Source organism: Terrapene carolina, unplaced genomic scaffold (assembly GCF_002925995.2).
Source record: "Terrapene carolina triunguis isolate 2854851 unplaced genomic scaffold, T_m_triunguis-2.0 Scaffold33715, whole genome shotgun sequence".
NCBI lineage: Eukaryota > Metazoa > Chordata > Testudines > Emydidae > Terrapene > Terrapene triunguis.
Window position 1 is genome coordinate 2,772,894 of NW_020698066.1, and position 22,068 is coordinate 2,794,961.

The 22,068-nt window shown below is 42.2% G+C and overlaps 1 protein-coding gene across 3 annotated transcripts in view; it reads left to right on the forward strand.

Moving 5' to 3' along the window:
• The window catches only part of LOC112104952 (golgin subfamily A member 4), a 110,231-nt gene that overhangs the window by 41,538 nt on the left and 46,625 nt on the right, over positions 1–22,068 (forward strand). For all 3 annotated transcript variants that reach the window (XM_026663460.1, XM_026663458.1, XM_026663459.1), the window contains 7 exons: positions 1,228–1,326; positions 8,021–8,153; positions 10,020–10,207; positions 11,342–11,425; positions 12,241–12,388; positions 19,813–19,991; positions 21,435–21,566. In XM_026663460.1, the coding sequence (XP_026519245.1) occupies positions 1,228–1,326; positions 8,021–8,153; positions 10,020–10,207; positions 11,342–11,425; positions 12,241–12,388; positions 19,813–19,991; positions 21,435–21,566 (963 nt within the window). The remainder of the gene's footprint in view (positions 1–1,227; positions 1,327–8,020; positions 8,154–10,019; positions 10,208–11,341; positions 11,426–12,240; positions 12,389–19,812; positions 19,992–21,434; positions 21,567–22,068) is intronic.

Sequence of the window (22,068 nt, forward strand, 5' to 3'; positions counted from 1 at the left end):
AAAAAGAAACCAAGAGAGACATGATGGCTCAGGGAATTGGTAGTGATGTACATAACTCTTTGGTGCAGGATCACTGATTAACATTGTTGGAGAATAACACAGTTCTCACTCTTTGTTTGGGTACAGCAAAGTCAGATACTTGATTCTCTCTCTATCAATTGCATAGAGGGAGAGAGTGCACTAGGACACAGGGTCTCCCCCTCCTATGCAGGTCTCTCAACAGGTAAACAATTACAGCAAGCATTTATACCTTTTTTTACAGACAATGAAAAGCAACAGCTGCATTTTGTTTATACATTGGTCATTCTGATATCTTGTTTTTCTCACTTATGTAGACTCTTAGTCTACATTCCATATTGTCTGCACATTATCTACACAAGGTCGCAACAACTTCTCACACAGTTCTTTCCCACTCGCCTCACACAATCCTCGCTTTTACAAATCTCGCGTTATTAGGGTTACAGTTAGTCTGACTCTTGCTAACAAACTGTCATGCATTGCAATCCCCTTCCTGTCAGTTCTTTCTCTGCTTCCACAACATTTAGTGTAGGTTAGTAGTCCATTATCTTATGTCCATTCAGGGAAGTGAATAGGTAGTACCAATATAGTTTTTAGTGGCCAAATGTTGACAAAGGCACTGTCATAATTAAAATTAGTTGGTACTCTGTTAGCCTTCTCATTAGGGAGTCATAGGAGTGGAGACTGACTACCGTCTGCATTAGAAGTGGTAGTTCTCTGGTCAAAGTAGAAGCAAATTGTTTGAGCAGTGAGGGAAACTTGATTTAATCTATGGATAAATTAAGGATTTTAGCCTCATGAGGCCTAGTCTTGTGAGAGCCGTGTGTTCTCAACTCCAAAGGAACTGAAAGTGTGTGGCAGCTTTCGGGAGTGGCCCTGAAGTGATCCCATCACAAGCATTAACTCACTTAACTTTAAAGAGAGGGAAAAACCATGCTCTTACATCAGATCTTGTCTCTTTTGTTAATTTTGAAGGGTGGTACTGTATGTGCAAGCAGATATGCTGAATATTTTACATACATGCTGTACTGTAATAACTGTTAACTTTGGTTCATATTCTGGACACAAAATTGCAGTCAAATTTAAATCAACAAAAACATTAGTACATCTTTTAAACATTGTATTGAGATTATTTCATCATAACATTTTAATTTAAATTTTAAACAAACTTTTCATTTTGCATTGAAAACTTTTCTCTGTGTTCCTTAGGAACTCCAAATGGATCAACAAGCTAAGAAACATCTCCAGGAAGAATTTGATTCATCTTTAGAAGAAAAGGATCAGCTTATCAGCGTCCTGCAGACTCAGGTAACATCACTGATCTAAGAAAGAGGCTCTTGAATCAGTTGAGGGAACAAAAGAGAAATGATCGCCCTCTTTCCGAATACTGTAGTATACAAGGTTTTATAAAGAAATGGCATGGGTTCATTTCTTTAATGGTAGCATTTAGCTCCACATGTCAGTGTCTTTTATAACAAATAATGTTTGTTATTTTTGTGGTCTGTAAAGCTTCTTGTACACATGTGGTATTGAAGAAATAATACTTAAGGATGTATACTACAGGTGATAAAGAGCAGTTTTGCAAAATCATTCACACAAGAAATGCATTTGTTTTCTAATGGCAAGTAAAATATCAGAACCATCATTATGGGCCTGGTGTGAGCAGATGTTCTTTGAGTGCTTGCTCATATCGATTCCAATTAGGTGTGTGCGCCGGATATATACCCCAGCCGACCCAACGCCCCCTCAGTTCCTTCTTACTGCCCATGACGGTCGTTGGAACTGTGGAGCGCAGCTTAGCTGAGCTCCACCTCCCTAGCTTCTACTGTAGCACTCGTTTATAGTTCTCAATAGTTTTAAGTAGTTGTTATTACTTCTTTAGTAGTAGTTAATAGTTATTGTTCTTGGTGTAAATAGTAGTTGGGGGTAAGGGGCTTCTCCCCTCCTCTCCCTCCCGGTACCCGGGCTGATGCCGAGGTCTCCGGGTTTCAAACCTTGCTCAGCCTGCCTTAAACCAATGCCTACGGGAGACCCCCACGACTCCTGTTTGAAGTGCCTGGGGGAATCCCATCAATCTGACAAGTGCCGCATTTGTAAGGCATTCAAGCCTCGGACTAAAAAGGAGCAGGACTTTCACCTGAAGCAGCTCTTTATGGAAGCAGCACTTAGCCTGATGGCCCTGTGCTGAGACCCGGCGCTGACTTCGTCGGTTCGGAGCGCGCCTGCGGCACCGGAATGGTCAGCGCCACGTCCGGACACCGGCAAAGACTCTCGGCACCGGACGTCTTCGGCACCCCTACCAGCGCGACGTTGCTCCCTGTCTCCGGGACCGAAGAAGCAGCACAAGCAATCTGCTGTCCCCTTGTAGTCGCCGGCGCCACCTGTGCCTCCCTCGGAGCCGCGTCCCGTGTTGGAGCGTCTGGCAAAGACACCAACCCCGGTACCATTGACTCCGGCGCCCCAAGGGCCGTCGAGTCCGGTGCACGTAAGCTTCCCGGTGCATACCGTGGTCGAGCTTGCGCTGCCGTCCACCCTGGAGACATTCCCCACGGCGCGCGACCTGATTGCGGTCACCGAGCCGCGACCATAGCAGTTTTCGATACCGCCGGTACGGGCTGGTCCCTCAAAAGGAAAGCCCTCTATGCTGCGCCCTCCCTCGCAGAGTGAGATAGGACGGCACCGATCCCGGTCACAGTCCCGATCCAGACGCTGGTCTCGTTCACGGCACCACTCGCAGTCCCGGCACCAATCACCATCTCGGCGCCGCTCTGCCTCACGAAGATCTACGTCTCAGTACGGTCGGTACCGGTCCAGCTCCCGGCACCAATCCTGACGCCTGTCTGAGCACCAATCTACTCGGAGTCGATCCCGGCACCGTTCCACTGTTCGTCGAGGTCCAGATCTGGCTCCCGGCACAGATATGGCCACTGGTACTGGTCGGGATCGCGGTACCACTCGAGACCATGGCGCCGATCTCCATCTCCATGGCGCAGGGCGGTACCGCACGACAAGGCAACATAGCAAACGCGTTCGGCTCCACCTTGGCTGTCCCTCTCCGCCTCGAGGTCGTCCCAAGCAGGAAGTGGCTACCATGTCCAGGACTAAGATGTGGACAGTGCTAGTCAATGGCAGGATGAGGGCCAGGATCCTGGTCATGGACCTCCGCAATGGTCCTTTTGGCCCCTTGGGCTTACCATCAGGCCCAGGGTGTCCCCTCAGGGGCTTTTCGCTCTGCCCATTTGGAGCCCTGGGTACCAGAGGCCACTGTGAGTCACCCTCCCCTGGGTGGCTCGGAGGCGACGGCTCTGCCCCCAGTTCAGGCCCATGCTCCTAGCATGGTGGACCTAGGGCAGCTGGACCCTCCCCAGCAAGACCTTCCCCAGGACCCGTTAGCCCCGGGAGTATCCTCCTCGTCTTCACCCGACAAGGCAGTAGCGGGTACTTCCTCCTCTGGCCCCCCACCTATAGACCTCCATGCCCACCAGGAGTTACTCCGCAGGTGGCACAAAACATGAGCCTCCAGGTGGTGGAGGTAGAGGATCCGGTAGTGGACATTCTGTTTGTTGACACAGCGACCAGAATAGCCTTGCCCTTCATCTGGACTATTCAGGCTAATGCCAATACGATCCGACCTCTATTCCTCCTACTGCCAAACGGGTAGAGAGGAAGTATTTGGTCCCCTCCAAAGACTACAAATACTTGTTTACTGACCCCCAGCCATGCTCCCTAGTTGTACAGTCCGTTAACGAGAGGGAAAGACATGGCCAGCAAGCTCCCACTCCTAAACCCAAGGATGCTAGACGCCTGGATTTATTTGGGCGCAAAATTTATTCCACTGGCGGCTTGCAGCTCAGAGTGGCTAACCAGCAGGCCCTCTTGAGCCGATACAATTATAATACCTGGAACTCGATGCAGAAGTTCAAAGAGCTTATTCCTCAGGAGTCCAGGGAGGAGTTTGGGGCTCTACTAGAGGAGGGCAAGAAGGTAGCCAGGACATCTTTACAAGCCTCAATAGATGTGGCAGACTCGGCGGCTAGGACTCTAGCCTCGGGTGTAGCTATGCGCCGCATCTCGTGGCTACAGGTCTCCGGTCTCCCACCGGAACTCCAGCAGACTATACAGGACCTACCCTTTGATGGCCAGGGTCCGTTTTCAGAGAAGACGGACTCCAGGCTTCAGAGTCTGAAGGACAACCGAGCCACCATGCGTTCACTGGGCATGCATACCCCGGTGACACAACGTAGGCCCTTCCAACCCCAACTGCAGCGCACCTACCCTAACCCCCAGCCGAGACAGGACTTCTCTAGAAGACGCGGCCGGGGTGGTAGGCGGAGACAGTCTGGTCCACAGACAAGCCAGAACCAGGGTCCCCCCAAACCATCGGCGGGGCCCAAACAGAATTTTTGAGGATGCGCCTGAGGGCGAAGCACCAGTCTCCTTCCAGGATCCTTCCCCGCCTTTCAACAACCGCCTCTCCTGTTTACTCCGTGCGTGGTCCCGTATAACATCAGACCGCTGGGTCTTACGTACGGTGGAAAGTGGATACCGCCTTCAATTTGTTCCCCCCCACCGCACCCTCCCTCCCCGTCCCTCTTCAGGGACCCCTCTCACGAGCAACTCCTTCTACAGGAGATGCGAACACTCCTAGCTATCAGAGCTATAGAGGAGGTTCCAAGGGAACTGAGGGGCAGGGGGTTTAACTTGCTTTATTTCCTAATCCTCAAGGCAAAGGGAGGGCTACAGCCCATCCTGGACCTGCACGGACTCAACAAATTCATGGTAAGGTTGAAGTTCCGCATGGTTTCCCTGGGGACCATTATTCCTTCCCTAGATCCTGGAGACTGGTACGCCGCCCCTGACATAAAGGACGCGTACTTCCACATAGTGATTTACCCGCCGCACAGGCGTTTCCTTCGATTTGTGGTCAACCAACAGCACTTCCAGTTCACCGTCCTTCCCTTTGGTCTATCCATGGCACCAAGGGTCTTTACAAAGTATATGGCCGTCATAGTTGCCTCACTCCGTCGACGTCGGATCCAAGTGTTTCCGTACCTCGACGACTGGCTCATTCGGAGCCGCTCCAGGGACCAGGTGAAATCTCATGTTCCGTTCACCATGAGCTTGTTCAGACAGCTGGGCCTGCTGCTCAATCTCGGGAAGTCCACTTTGGAGCCGACCCAAAGAATAGACTTCATCGGAGCAGTTCTAGATTCGAGACTCGCCCATGCATCTCTACCGCACGCGCGCTTTCAGTCTTTGGTGAGCATCATCCGCGGCCTCCGAGGCTTCCCGACAGTACGGACGTGCCTGGGTCTCCTGGGACACATGGCGTTTTGTACCTTCGTGACCAGACACACCAGACTGCGCCTCCGTCCACTTCAGGCCTGGCTCTCAACCGTATACCACCCAGGCCAGGACAGCATGGGCACAGTGGTCACGGTACTGCCGGAAGTTTTAACCTCCCTGGACTGGTGGCTGAACCCCAACTCAGTATGCAAAGGGGTACCATTCCATGCCCCACAACCCTCCCTGGCCCTAACTACAGATGCATCATCTTTGGGTTGGGACGCTCACCTTGCGGACCTTCGCACACGGGGCCTTTGGTCCACACAAGAGAGATCCCTGCACATCAATGTACAGGAGCTGAGAGCAGTGCGCCTGGCTTGTTAAGTGTTCCACAAGCACCTTCAGGGCCGTTGTGTTGCAGTTTTCACAGACAACACAAAGGCCACGTTTTATATCAACAAACAAGGGGGAGCACGATCGTTCCCACTCTGTCAGGAAGCCATTCACCTGTGGGAATTCTGCGTAGCCCACTCAATCCACCTGGTGGCGTCATTTCTCCCAGGAGTACGGAACACCTTAGCGGACCACCTCAGCAGATCCTTCCAGGCTCACGAGTGGTCGAGTCGCCTGGACGTCATCCACTCTGTCTTCTGGAAGTGGGGGTTTCCCCAGATAGACCTATTCGCCTCTCGCAAGAATCAGAAGTGCCAGGTGTTCTGCTCTCTCCAGGGACGCTCCCCAGGTTCCCTGTCGGACACCTTCCTAATACCATGGAAACACCACCTGTATTACACCTGTCCTCCATTCCCGTTAGTCCACAGGGTCCTGCTCAAGTTGCGCAGGGACAGAGCCCACTTAATTTTGGTTGCCCCAGCGTGGCCCAGGCAGCACTGGTATACCACTCTCCTAGATTTGTCGGTGATCACTCCAATTCCCCTTCTGTTGTGGCCGGACCTGATCACTCAGGAACACGGATGACTCTGCCATCCCAACCTGCAATCCCTCCACCTCACAGCTTGTATGCTGCATGGCTAACTCAATCTGAGCTACGTTGCTCCCGCTCGGTACAGCAGGTCCTTTTGGGTAGCAGAAAGCCCTCTGCCAGGTCCATGTATTTGGCCAAGTGGAAGCGTTTTTCCTGCTGGTGTGCTCTGAGCAATACTGCCCCCTGGAGGCGCCAGTACCTACCATCTTAGACTACCTCTTGTCCTTGAAACAGCAGGGCCTGGCAGTTTCATCCATCAGAGTACACCTAGCAGCGATTTCGGCCTTCCACCCAGGTGAAAATGGGCGCTTGGTCTTCTCCAATCCCATGGTCAGCAGGTTCCTCAAGGGATTAGAAAGTCTATACCCGCCAATTTGGCATCCGGCCCCTACGTGGAACCTCAGCCTGGTCCTATCCAGACACATGGGTGCCCCGTTCGAGCCGATGGCCACCTGCTTGCTCCTGTACCTTTCCTGGAAGACAGCCTTCCTCGTAGCTATCACCTCGGCGAGGCGTGTGTCCGAGCTTAGAGCCCTCATGTCGGAACCACATATACGGTGTTCCATAAGGAAAAGATACAATTGCGACCACACCCTGCCTTCCTTCCTAAGATGGTGTCTGCCTTCCATGTCAACCAAGACATCTTCCTCCCGGTCTTCTATCCGAAGCTGCACGCTTCTCGACGGGACCAACAGCTGCACTCCCTAGACATTCGCAGGGCCCTCGCCTTTTACATCGAACGAATAAAACCTTTTAAGAAGACAACCCAGCTGTTCGTAGCTGTGGCAGACCGGATGAAGGGCCTTCCTGTCTCCACCCAGCGCATCTCGTCCTGGATCACATCATGCATCCGTGCGTGCTGTGACTTGGCTGGTGTCCCAACTACGCACCTTACTGCTCACTCCACTCAGGCTCAAGCTTCATTCTCAGCTTTCCTGGCTCATGTACCCATACAGGACATGTGTAGGGCAGCAACTTGGTCATCGGTGCATACCTTTGTTACCCACTATGCAATAGTCCAGCAGTCAAGGGGTGACGCTGCATTTGGCTCAGCAGTTCTGCATTCCGCGACATCTTACTCCGACCCCATCGCCTAGGTAAGGCTTGGGAGTCACCTAATTGGAATTGATATGAGCAAGCACTCGAAGAAGAAAAGACAGTTACTCACCTTTGTAACTGTTGTTCTTCGAGATGTGTTGCTCCTATCCATTCCAAACCCGCCCCCCCTTCCCCTCTGTCGGAGTAGCCAGCAAGAAGGAACTGAGGGGGCGCTGGGTAGGCTGGGGTATATATTCGGCGCCGTAAAGGCGCCATTCCAGGGGGCTCCACAGCCGACCCACCGGGTGTTGCTAGGGTAAAAATTCTCCGACGATCGTGCACGTGGCGCACATACACCTAATTGGAATGGACATGAGCAACACATCTCGAAGAACAACAGTTACAAAGGTGAGTAACCGTCTTTTAGGGCTGGTAAGTTTTCACAACGCTTACACAAAGATGATATTGGAAAAATGTCCCATTTTGCTTCACCACCTATAAGAATGATAGTGTTTATATGAGTGGAGAAAAAGCAATGATTATTGTGAAATCTTATCAAAGAGAATTTGTCTTTCTATGGTATGGAGATACCAATTTGATTAAAGCTTCTTTCCATTTTGAAAGAAAAACATGTAAGAATGTATATGTACCATAATATTGCTTCATTTTTAACAAAATGGATATTTTATTTAGGTATCTTTGCTGAAACAGCGATTACAGAATGGCCAGATAAGCACTGAATTACCTGAGACAAATACTGAAACTGAACCACAAAGTCCAGCAAAAGAAATCAGTGCAGAAAATGTTTTGGAGCCAGGAAGTACTGGTAGGTGTTTTTCAGAGAAATTTTGGAGAGGGTGGGACCAAAAGGATGATGCAGTTATGACAGCGTATCAGCAGGTGCAACTTAGGCTAATGTAATAAAAAAAAAAAAAATGCTTTCCAGAGGAAGATAGTATGCCTCAAAATATGGCAGCTAAGAAGCTTGAGGGAGTACAGAGGAGTAAAGTCTCAAGTTCAGACATGTTACTTGTCGGTCATAGAAACTTTGAGAAACTGTACAGCTGAAGTCATGTGTAGCCCGATTAATCCAAACTTCCTCATACCATAGTAGAAACTGCCTCATACCATAGTACTTCATCCATTTGGTTTACTGTGATTTTTATGGTATTGTTCTTGGATAAGTTTGGCCCCAGGCTTTTCTTTCTTGGCCTTTTGACTTTAGAAGGGACTGCTTCCCCTGGGTTGCATTTGACCTGCTTTTGAGGAGTGTGTCAATGGTTGTACAGTTTCCTTAAGTTCCTGATCCATCTTGGCTTCTTAAAACATTATTGACAGGCCGTTGTTAGCAGGGGGAGAGTGCTGCCCATCCTTATTGTGTTGAGGTCTTCTTTCTGGAATCCATCAAGGAACCCTTTCTGGGATTCTGGAATGGTTGCCAGTTACTACCCTGTGTCATTTCTCCACTTCCTGAAGAAGGTGAAAAATTATATGGATTTATCTTGCTGCCTAGGTTCATGAACGATCTCCTGATTTGGTTTTTCTGAACTTCTCATCTGCTTTTGAAATGATTGCCACTGGCTTGTAATTTTTGTGACCAAAAGACTGGTTTTTATTTGCTATTTTGGTTTTTATTTTCTTTAAAAATTCCCTTGAGTAATACTGCCAGCTAGATACTTTTGAGCTACATCATACTCCACCCTGAGAAAACAGGACTCTGGTTGGTTGGAGCTAGAGAGAAGTCCACCACGTGAAGTGGTTTGCTTCTCATTTATATCTCTGTGTGTTGAGGATATTCTACTTGAGGCAACAGGCCAGATTAAGAATCTTGGTGTCATTCAATCACACCATTTGCATGGCAAATCTTGTTGGATGTGGCACAAATATTTTTTGAACTGTGCAACTTGTGTAAGGTTTGCACCCTTAAAAATCAAAATGTGACAGAGGTGGTCTCAATGAGCCTTGTGGTCTCAAGAGCATTGTTGTTCCTTTTTCCTCCATTTTTGGTGAATCATACCTCTCAAATTAGTTAATTGTTTAAAAACATCTCATTAAAAGTTAATTATTTCATATTATTTTAAAATATTTTTATTATGTTAAGGTCTCAGGAGCCTTTGTGGAGGGCTGCTTTAGAAATAAATATGTGGTTTAATTATGAATGCAGTGCATTGATGGCTCACTCTATGTAATGAAGGTTCATTCAGCTTGACTCTGTGCGCTTATTACAGTCAATGAAAGAATCTTCACATTTGTCTGATCCAGAATTAGTCCTCATTCTCAAGTGGAAAACTGGAAAAGAGCTTTGAGGAAAAGCCTGTTTGCCATTTTGTATCTATATGCACATTTACGGTTGGATCTTGAAAGCATTCAGGTTTTGTAGATGGCTAAAAGTAACTCTAAATTCAATTGTAATGTTGCTGATTTGGATTTTTTTTGAAAATGTACTCTCCTCTGACACTCCCAGAGGAATAAACAGTTTAATTTCTATTTATAGTTAAAAATCACTGTTTCCGCTTTTAGGTGCATTATGCTGCTTCAGTGGCTTTCCCTGTTGTCTGTTTGTATCCAAAACTTCTATCTAGGTAGTCAGTCATTTTAGTATTATTACAAGGAGTCTTGACATGAGGGTATGATAAAAGATCTGTATTTTGAAAAAGTAGTGCTTGTAGTAATGGGGTTATATTGTCTGTAGAGGGTGATGGAGATTCTGCAAAAACACTAGAAACTCTGATTAAGAGAGTGAAACGTCAAGAGAACTTGCTTCAGCGGTGTAAAGAGATGATTCGATCGCACAAGGAACGCTCTGCACAGCTAACCAATGAGAAAGAAGCACTGCAGGAACAACTAGAAGAAAGACTTCAGGAATTAGAGAAAATGAAGGTATGGCGAAATCCCTAATGCTTGATAGATATCAGCTAATGTAGTGCAAGAGTTCTGGTATCATTTAATTAATTTACACACCTGTTCTGATATGGCGTGGGTCATTAAACTGATTAATACAAAATACTGTGTGGCAGCTGTGCCAAGCTGCCACAGGAAACAAAGATGTAACTTTGTAACATTCAGACTCAGAAATTTTCCTTGTAAGTCAGAAGTTTAATCACTGTAATATTTGGCTGAAAGTTCCCCTATTTTAATGTTTAAACAATTGTGTCACTGGAAAAGCTAGACATCTGTGGTAGTTGGGATAGAATACTTCAAAAAAACCGAAAAAATAAAAACCTACTCGTACATGTCTGAAAGAACATATCAAGATATAAAACAAGTGTTTTTAGTAGTTCACTAACAGCAAGAACACAGTGATGTATTAAGAAATATTTTGAGGCTTAGTATAATGAAGGGAACTTCTCACATAAAGATAGCTTGTATGAAGAAAAAAATGGATAGATATAAAGTTCCTGTATTCAAATTTTTTAAACATATCAAAATAAACCTGGGATTTCTTAATAAGTGCAGAATGTGTTCATACTAGTTTGCCTATTTTGTTTCAGGGCGATGAGCATTTGAATCTTGTTTCCATTTCTTGGGTGAGATTCTTATCCTCACCCTGGCTTATACCAAGTAAAAGGGCTGGAGCAATGTAAACTGGCTTTTGTGCATAGGAAAGGATTCTCCCAGGACAAGAACTGTGGAAGGCAGCTGTAATGTTCCCTTTTTCAGACCCACTTAAGAGCTTTGGGATGGGGGTGGGGCTGGCGTGTCTGGGGTGGGTTTGCATCATGTGCCTCTGCAGATATTCTGGGCAACACTGCCACCCACAGGATAGCCTCAGGAGGCTACCATCATTTTAGACCACCCCTCAGAGATGTTAAAACTACAACAGGGACTGGCAAGTACCTTGCCCTGGCTTGTGAGTTGTATGATGGTCTACTTAGAAACACAGCACAAAATCTCGTTTCTTCTCTGTCTCACATTTAGGGACTTTTGCTTACATTATCCAGACTTAAAAAAGAGGAAACTTTTTCTTATTGTTGGGAATGCTTTAGCTCTTTTTCATCTCTTGTGGTTTTTCAGGAACTTCACATGGCTGAGAAAACAAAACTGATTACTCAATTGCGCGATGCAAAGAATTTGATTGAGCAGCTAGAACAAGATAAGGTAAATAAGGCAGTGTTTTTTCTTTAAACTTTCAGTATGGCTAGCACACGATTTTGGGATAAAATTTGTACAAGCTCAAACTGTCTGACCTCTATTTCTAGTTCTATTACAACTGCTTTTAGTAGTGGTTTGGTTTTATTTTACATTCCAGATTCATAGTGTTTTGTTTGCTTGTTAAAAGTTAAACTGTTGTTAGAAGGCTGTATTTTGTAAATGCTTTGGTATGGTTGACTAGTAGTTCAGATTTGATGTTGCAAGAATATTTAGAGCTGATTGGGACATGTTTTTAAAAGACAGCGTAGTGATTACTAGTCTAGGTGAATTTCTAACTAATAGTTATAATACTAGGTTATGAGAAAAATAGTATCTAAAATGTAATTTGGAAATGTACATATATGGTAAAAAGTGATCAGTGAAGAAGTAATACCCATCATGTGTTTGAGATAGGAAGAGTTTTAATAGCTTCTATTTTATATAGGTTCTTATACTGCACTCATCACGTTAGTATCGGAGTGCCTTCCAGTAGTGTATTAAGCAGTGTGACTTAATATCTGTCACGTTTTTGTTTCCTCATCCTTTCCCTAGAGGAAGATGTATGCAGTGGAGTGCTTTGGGTTTTTATTTTTATATATATATAAACACACACATGCACATACACACACATGCTCTGCTACATGTTGATTAGAGAATACAAGATCTAAGAATGGAAGGTGGTGAGGTTTGTGATGATCCAGGATTGTGTCCTGGTGTGTAGTTGTTTTTGGCACATGCTATGTATTTATGTATTAGTCTCACCTGAAGCATTTCTTGCCTAGGGCATGGTAATAGCAGAGACAAAACGACAAATGCATGAAACAATGGAAATGAAGGAAGAGGAAATTGCTCAGCTGCGTGCTCATATCAAGCAGATGACTACCCAAGGCGAGGAGTTACGAGAACAGAAAGAAAAATCTGAAAAAGCTGGTAAGAAATTCTGGAGGTTATTGGCTTTTATGTTTGAATGGGAAAAAGCTTCGGCATGGTCTATCTGCACTCTCTCATCAGTCATCTCATCTTGGTATTAAAACAATTCCCTGTCCTGCTAGTGTTCCTCTACCGCTTCCTACTAACATCACTGCTATGTAGGGGAAGAAAGTTCAATTTGGTCTCTGCCTCCCCAGATAACTAGAGATTGAGAACATTTTATATTGTTTTCTTTAATATCCACATTCACTAATCCAGTGATGAAATGTTGCTGAACGACAACCATACCTATCCCTTTCTGCACAAGGAAAGATTGCTGTGATTTGGTGGGTTTGTATAGTTTTCAGCAGAGAAAATTGGAGGGGAAAAATACTAGTGCATTTTTGTCAGAAGTGTAGTTCATATTTTCTGTAACCTCAACCGTAGGAGAGAATGTACATATGGGAGTGGAGTGGGGAAGAGGATGAAACAAGTTAAGCTTTTACATTTTTAGGGGAAAACCTATGACTGTGCCTCAAAGTATTAGTATCAGAAACATCCACTAATTTATTTCTAGCTGAACATAAACACAAAGCATAATTTATTTGTTCCAGGCTTTAAACTGTTTTGTTATAAAAATACACATATCAGTTTTCTTTACAAGAAAATGGGTAACCTACTAAATGTGTGTGCTAATGTTGTACTAATTTAACAGGCCAAACTATATTCCTTGGAAAACAAAATGCGACCTTGTACAGCATAGCTTATAGAAGGTTTAGTTTTATTTGCATTCAATTTGCTTTCATAATCATTTTGAGAAACCTCACCTGAAAGTTGCATTTAATGCAGCTAATAAAAAATGAATAGTTTAATTTGCATAAAATGCACATTACAAATGTATTGTGTTGCTAAGATCTAATGAGAAGTTCAGATTCAGAAATTTTATTGCAGTTCACTTTATATCTAGGTAAAATTAAAACAGAACTTTACACTATAAAGATGGATTTACAACATGAGTAAATCATGTACGTTCTGAATGATGCAAAGAAACTGACTGAGCATCTAAAGCCAGAAAAGGTAAACAGAAAAGAAATATAATTCCATAGATGGTCTATTAGCAAACCTTTGGAAAACTTGTGAAAACACCAAACATCTGGCTTAGAAAATCCAGTTTTCCGGTTGTTAGGGTTTTTTTTATTTTTAGCTTTATAAAAACCAGATTTCAAAACTAAGCAAATATTAGCTTCAGGGTTTTATAAAATTAGCCTCTGGTAATGTTTTTCAGAGACTGTAATGTTTAATTTGTAGTATTTGCTTTCAATAATGTTTCTTTAAAAATAAGTGCATACAGGTTAGTTGTTAGTATTTTAACTTCTCTTAGCAGGAAAAATGTGCTTTAATTAGTACACCTGTAGGTATGAAGTATTTTACCTTAGCTATCTGAAATAGAACATTGAAGCAATCAAAACCAGTTGCATGTCTTGTAGCATGGAGAATAGTCCATAAATAACTTCTTCTTTTGGCTTACTTAGCGCTTCAAAACAGAACAGAGATGATTCCCTTTGTACTTTGCAAAATTAACTATTGTGGTGATACACACGATTTGACTTACGGGGTGTGTTATGCTGACCATCACGTTTTGGGAAGTCGAGATTTCCATCCCAAATCTCTTTTTAACCAAAACAACAGCAACAACCAAAAAAACCACACCAACACCACACCCACAAACCACTTTGATGTATCAGTCCTGTCAGCATCTAAGTACAGTATATGCACCTACTGTAGTGACCTTTCTATGGGTTTGAGGGCACAATGTTCTACACTGTTGAACATGCTATTTAAAATAAGAATGGTTTTGGCTTCTGGACCATTTGCTGTGTCATATTGGATCCTAGTTTTCAGTGATAGAAAGTTAGTAATCAAATTAGAGTACAGAAAATTTCTGTTAGTAGCTCGGAGAGGTGTTTCTGTGCTTTTCCCTTTTATTCAGTTTTCCTTACTACTGCCTGGCTTTGTGCATTCTAGAAAATCATTCAGAATGAAGACTAAAATCAGTCATGTCGAGATATAACTTCAGTTTAAGATGAAAGTGTCACACACTATTTAAAATATAGTTTGATTCAGCAGCATTAAATTACTATAATTGTCAGTTGTAAAACTGCTTTATTACTAATTGTAATAGAGCAATTGACATGGCTTTTAGGCCACAGCCCTCTGCTGTAATGACTGTAATATTACTGTTACATGCATTTATCACAGGCCTGTACATTTTGTTTAGTACACTAAACCCATATCTTACTCTTTTCACCATGTCACCAATTTTGGTGAATGTCCAAATCATAAATCTGTTCACTTTCTTTCTTTCTTAGACTTGCTTATCTTCACAAAGTATTGTTACTTTACCAAAAGGGAACGTGAAAGTGAATATTTATGGAAAGAAAATTTGTTTTATGTTAAGTAAGTTATGGCTAAGATATGTGCAAGCTTACTTTCATTACACTTGTATAGATACTGTATCATTCATAGTGACGTTTTATCTGTTTAAATACAGCATGTTATAATATGTCAGGCTGTATTTTTAACTTACCTGGAATCATAAATCTGTTCACTTTCTTTCCTTTGTAGCTTTTCCTTTATACTTAAACCATCATTTTAATTAGGTGAGCTTGATGAAATGGGCCATTATTTCATTTGATACAAATAACTTAAACTGGTGAATATTCACTATTATGTATGGTTATGTAGCAACATGATATATAAGCTTATTTTGTAAATAAATATTACATAAAATCACAAGTATGTAAATCTCCCTATTTGATAATTACAGTTCAACTTTTTATAGTCAGGGTGCATTATATTGAAATCTCACAAAGCATCTTATTTTTGTGCATCCACACATGCCAATAAGTGAATCATGGTGCCTTTCCCAAGCCTTGTATGAACAGGACTGGGGTAAGGGCTCTCTTTTTCTTACATCACACAATGGGTGCTTGAACCAGGCTCTACAAAGTAAATTCTTTGCTTCTCAGGCAATGTCTAACTTCAGTCCTTTTACCTAAATGAATTGTAACTAACTTTCTAAATCCTTGCAATATTTGGCTATCAAGTTACAATTTATCAAAAGTAGGCAGGGTGTTTGTAAACTTGCACTTGAAAACCTCAGGCTCTTACATATTATTAAATACTTGGCATAAATCCTCACTATTCAACATTTTGAACACTATAGATATTCATTTAATGTTAAAGACGGTAATCTATTTTAGTACCAAGTAGAATAATGCAATTATTTCTGCCTTTATTAGGCAAATTGTATTGTGTTTTATTTTGCCATCTCTTTGTAGGCCATACTGGTATTCATTTTGACAACTTAAATAATTCTCCTTTAATTTACCCTTCATGGTTTACAGAGAGCAAGAGCATGCTTAATAAGAATTCTAGTATATGCATTTCTTAATATTAGGTTAAATGCACAAAACAACCACTGTAAGTATATCGAGCTTAACTGTCATATTGCTTATTTGAGTTGCCTCTTCTCTACAGTTGCATTTTGTGAGTTGGTTGAAACAGATGAAATTTATATTTCCCCAGTCTGTTTCATATCCATGCTCAGTGCTGTAGTCCCTCGTTTTCACCACTTGGTGGTATTCTAGTTGACAATTACCCCATCAGTACTCTTGAGATATTGGTTATCAGGAACCCTTCACAATACAGACTGACATTAAATGAAATTTTAAAAAATTAGATATTTTTACCATGTGTACTAACTGTTGTAGAGCAGTGTTTAAAAAATTGTCAAGAACTTGCCAGTGCAAGGCATGGTGGTGGTAAAAATAATAAAAGTACCCTACTCTTCCTCTAACATTGATGGCAGCATTAATGGCTTTAGTCATACTGGACAGAAAAAATTCCTATTTGACCAGGGTGAGCAGATGAATTGGATTTTGCAAGGCTAGATTATAGTATTGTTTGCTATATTTCTTGGATTTTTGTTTTGCCAAGATACGTTAGAGAAAATTAACTTTAACATTATTCCAAATGTTTGTATTTTAACATGTCTGTTTTAGCAGTCACTTTGCTAGTGGAGAGAAGGACAAAGATAACCTAGTTTCTGGGTTCAGCCTAGAGATGTTTTAATGAACAAACAAGGCTTATTATTACAGTTTTATAGCCTCATAAAGTCCTGATAGATGCAAAATTAGTCAGTTTTGTTTAACTGGAAGGATGCTAGTTTAACCTCCTGCTGGTTTGAAATTATCAGTTGAGTGTCATATTACACTAGAATTAACTACCTTGAACAAAAATATTAGGTTCTTGCTTAAATACTAAAAGTGCCTGAGATGCATATAATTTCACTTTTAGAGAACAGAATGTCTTCCTGTGAAGTGTTGCTTCTTTGTGCTATCATGTACTCTTGACCTTTTATCCACCAGCTTATCTAACTTTCCCCTCAGCATTGTGCTTGTGCTTACGGTGATGGAGCTGGCCTACTGCATGTTGCTAAACTGCTACATTTTAGTAGTCAGTCCTAGTGTGAACTTGAAATCTTTTATTTGATCTATCTGCAGGCTATGGCAAATGCACTTCCCCCCCATTAATTAACAAATTGCTTACATGAAATTGCAGTGTATATTACTCAGCCCAAGCGTTGAAAGTGTGAGACGCTCCTATGAAAAAAGAGTTAAATAAATTTGAAATTTTTAACAGCAGTTTTTATTTCTGAATCTACTTCTGGTAAAAGCTGTTATGTTTTTAAAAAAGTAACTTGTGACACTGGCAGTGTGGATACTCTGTGTAAAGTACTTACGGACAAACTATAGCCGGCTATACATAGGTTTGCAGGAGAAAGTGAGGAAGATCACTCTAGCCCCTGCAAGTGCACGAGTGAAGGCTGTATCCATACTAGGGTTCGCCAGGTGCCCGGTTTTTTTAACCAGAAAGTCCGGTTGAAAAGGGGACCTGGCAGTGTCTGGGTCAGATGTACTGATCGGATACCAAAAGTAGGTTTACCGTGGGGCAGGGGGAAGCGCTGGGTCATTAGCCTGCACCAGCCCCTGCTCAGCCAGGCTGCCTCCTACCTGCAGGCAGCTCCTTATCAGGCTGCAGCAGCTCCTGTCCCAGCCCTGGAGCAGAGGGAGCCCAGCGCGTGGGGTGGGGGGTGAGGAGGGAGGCAGAGATGATCCAGGAAGTGACGGCGAGGGGGGGGGGGAAGGAGCACACAATGGGGCAAGGGGGGGGGGGGTCTTGGGGGAAGAAGCAAAGAAGGGGCCATGGCCTCAAGGGAAGAGGTGGAGCTGTGGAAGGGCTTTAGGGGAAAAGACGGGGTAAGGGGCAGGGCCTCGGGGGGTCCATTTACCAGCAGCTAGAAAGGTCGCAACCCTAATCCATGACTTATAGGCACTGGCAAATGTGGAATAGGGGATATGGATTACTGCTGACCCCAGAAGGTGCATGCCTGGGTGGGCTGCGGGGTTGTGCACTAGCAGAGCTGTTTGTCGTAAAGCACTGTGTACCTTTTTTTCAGCAGCGCTGACTGAGCAGAGTGTACGTTTCCACTCTGTTTTATATTGGTTTACTAAATATAAAAAACGCACAAAAAACATCTCCAGTGTTTTTAACGTTTATAATGTATTTAAACACTTCAGTTCTTCTGATCATTAAAGCAGGAGGGAGGTTTTAAAAAAAAAACTTGTCAGTGTTTTGCTACTGTCAGAAAAAATATCACTTTCTAGTTCCCATTGTGAGGACCCACGAAAAAGCTTCCTCGAGAAATTAACTCCAAAAAGTCATAATTTGGGTGAACATAATTATTTTAAGAAAATAAGTCTCCTGAAAATGCAGGAGTAGGCTCAGATTATAGTTAAAAGCTTTATTTTTAAATGTAATTCAAACACCATAAATGCAAAGTGTCTTTCACCTTTCTAACTCATGGGCAAGTAAAACACCTGGAGGGTTTTTAATACATAATAAAAATATGTAACCATAAGTGCATAAGAATTGTAACTACTTAACAATATGTAATTGTTTGTGTTGTCGCAGAATAAGAGGCATTGTAATGATCAGTCTGAACCAGAGTAGATTAAGGGTGAACCAAAGAAACCTGGAGAGCTCCGGCCCTGTTGAAAGGAAATTACTATTAAGAGGAAGAGAAGCTAGAACTCTGAATTTTTTGAAAATCATTATCTCTTTGTTTCAAAAACAGTATCCAAGTATTTAGCCAAGCTTGTAGTTGAGCTATAGGCTTTTTTTTTTTTAGGTATTTTGGATTAGAAATTTCTGAGATTTTCACCTTGGAGTTGAGTTTTACAAAAGTGCTGAAAAGAAGGTTCTACTAATCTGTACCAACAATTAGCTATATAAGAACCCATTTTAAAAATGGGTTTTCCTTTTTATTTGCCTTTGCAGCAGAGAGAGCCCCATACTCATTACCACAGTCAGAAACAGGGATTCCCCAGTAAGGGCCAAATCCTAGTCCCAGTGAGTTGGTTTAATTTACTTGATTTTAAAGGAATCCTCGGCATAACCGGTTGTGATTATTCAGTACTATTGTAGCATTTTAACACAAAAATATGACTTCTTGGTATGTTTAAATTATTATGTATGAAAGAAATAACTGTGACATCTCTGATACTTCTGTGCCTTAACAGTTGGCAAATGTTTATTTTTTAAATCGTGACCACTCTCTGTATTTGGACTATATAACAGATTCAGAATTTGTTCCTGAGAATCAATTAACATGTACAAATTTAAATAACTATTGTATTTCAATATTCTGTGCTGGATGTCCATTGTGGGCATATTTTTAGTATAATCTGAGTTTTTTGGAGGTAAAACATCAGTTAAAAGTAATGTTTTACTCTGATATTTTAATTTGCAAAGTTTAAAAATATTTCAATTTTACCACAGATATCTGTTGATAAACTGACAAAAACTCTGTGATAAATGAAATGTACCAGAATTGTTCTTCCTTATTCTAATAGGACAGAACTCTTTCTATGGTTAAATAAAAGTGGATATACATTCCAGTCATTCCTGGCTTTCTATTTATTCTACCAATAATTTTAGTGTAAGATTTCTTTAAAATAAACTGGTGATAAGTTAACTTTTCTTCATGGAGCATTCTTCAGTCTTTTTCAGCTTCAGTTAGTCAGGATATGAAGCTAGAGGAAGAGCTGTGGTTTTATATGTTTATAGTTGGTGCACTTCATTCTGATTCTGGGTGAGCAAAATATATAGTTACCTAAATGCAATACTGGTCTAGGAAGTAGCAACTACTGTTCTGTTCTCTTCCCCTTCCCGATTAATGAGCCCATGTGAGCATACGGTGGATTGTTAGGGCCAGATTCTTCTGTCTGGTGTGTAACTTGTAGTTAGTGGGAGCCCTGTATACATGTCAAGGAAAATAATTATTTCTGGAATATCAAATATCTTTGTTTTCTTTCTTGCAGCATTTGAAGAGCTTGAGAAGGCTCTGAGTACAGCCCAAAAGGTAGAGGAAGCACGGAAAAAGCTGCAAGCAGAGATGGATGAAAAAATCAAAGCAATAGAAAAAACAAGTGAGGAAGAACGTGTAAATCTTCAACAAGAGTTAACCAGGGTGAAGCAGGAGGTGGTTGAGATTATGAAGGTAAAAGTTAAGGCCGAGTATGTCTCATTTGTTTTTAAATTAACGCTTTAATTTAACAAAGGTTTGGCTGTAAAATGTGTTAACATATCCGGGCTTGTTTTCAAACTCCTCACTATTTAATAGAAAAAAAGAAATTTAAGGAAAAATGTTTTCAGTAATAAAGTACTACAGTAGTTTAAACCTTTCAAAATTCATCTGTCCTTTTCTCTGGCAGCCTGTGGAAGCTTAAAATAGTATGTTAAAGGAAATGCACACAAACTGCTCAGAACTGACCTCCTGGTTGCACACTGTTTAATCAGCAACGAAGAGTCCCGTGGCACCTTATAGACTAACAGATGTATTGGAGCATAAGCATGCGTCTGACAAAGTGGGTATTCACCCACAAAAGCTTATGCTCCAATACATCTGTTAGTCTGTAAGGTGCCACGAGACTCTTTGTTGCTTTTTACAGATCCAGACTAACACGGCTACCCCTCTGATATTGTTTAATCAGTGTCTCTGGCCATGGACCTGAAATAGTCACAATAGACACCTCTTTTCTACTGGCTTCTTAAAATATTCCAGTGCTATTTGTGACAAAGGAAAACTAAGTATGATTAACATATCAGTTCTTCTTGTCTCTATTATGGTTATGATTTTTAAAATAAGTACTTTTTATTTAGCATTTTTAGTCTTAACAAGTCTGAAGATTTTAAAAGTCTGCCACAGTGTGTGCTTTTGTAGAATGTGCTCTCATTCCATCCACTGTATTCGGATATGAATCTGTGTTCCTCCATCTTATTCTTCTAATAATTTTCAATTTGAACAACAATTTCTTGTGTTTATTTGTTACGTTATTAACTTTGCTGTGGTAATAGATTGCCACACTATAGTTCTAATATAGTGTTTTAGGTGAATGTGGTTTGTCGCTGGGGGAGGATTTATAAACTTGCTTACATAAATAATTTACCTACCTGTGTAGGCCTTCGAATTTGACTAAACAGCATCTCTTACGATGATTTCACCAGTTGAGCTTTGTCCTATATGTTGGCTCATGAAACTGACTTACTGAGCATAGAAAGGGAGCTACAAACAGTAGCTTATATCGTAAAGCTGTGAGAAAATTTTCTCCAATTTAAAACAAAATTAAAGCCGTAAATGGATTTGGGAGCACTGTTGGGAGAGACCTCAGAGTTTTTGTTATTCTGTGACTAGCACTATGCATGAGGTGAGAGAGCACGGAAAAGCATTTCGGAAACTTTAAAATAACTTCTTATTGGGATTATTCTTTTAACATGTAATTTTTACTTATGCATGTTGAGTAACATGCTGCCTATTAAAGAGAAGCAATTAGACAATTCCCTTTGTAACTCACACTAGCATTGTTCCTCCACTGTATGAGAAATAATGCAGGGGATGTTTGTTTATTGAAAAATCAGTAATTTCTCTGATTTGAATTTACAGAAGTCTTCAGAAGAGCGTGTTGCTGAACTAGTGAAATTGCATAAAAGAGAACTGGCTACCAAAGAGCAGGAGCTAAATGAGAGATTACAGGCTCAAGAAAAGGAGTTCCAGGAGAAGATGAGGGCAGCTCTTGTAAGCATCCCTAAAATGTACAAGGTTACTTCTGGCAGAGCTGGGTGGGAACAGAAGTCTGTCTGTATGGCAAACCCATGTCTCATCCCCTAAACCTCACCATCTTTCAGTAATCCCTATTGTTACTTCTTCTCATAACACAAGAACCAGGGGTCACCAAATGAAATTAATAGGCAGCAGGTTTAAAACAAACAAAAGAACACAAAACACAGTCAACCTGTGGAACTCCTTGCCAGAGGATGTTATGAAGACCAAGACTATAATAGGGTTCAAAAAAGAACTAGATAAATTCATGGAGGATAGATCCATCAATGGCTCTTAGCCAGGATAGGCAGGGATGATGTCCCTAGCCTCTGTTTGCCAGAAGGTGGGAATGGGCGACAGGGGGGTGGATCACTTGATGATTACCTGTTCGGTTCATTCCCTCTGGGGCACCTGGCATTGGCCACTGTCGGAAGACAGGATACTGGGCTAGAAGGACCTTTGGTTTGACCCAGTGTGG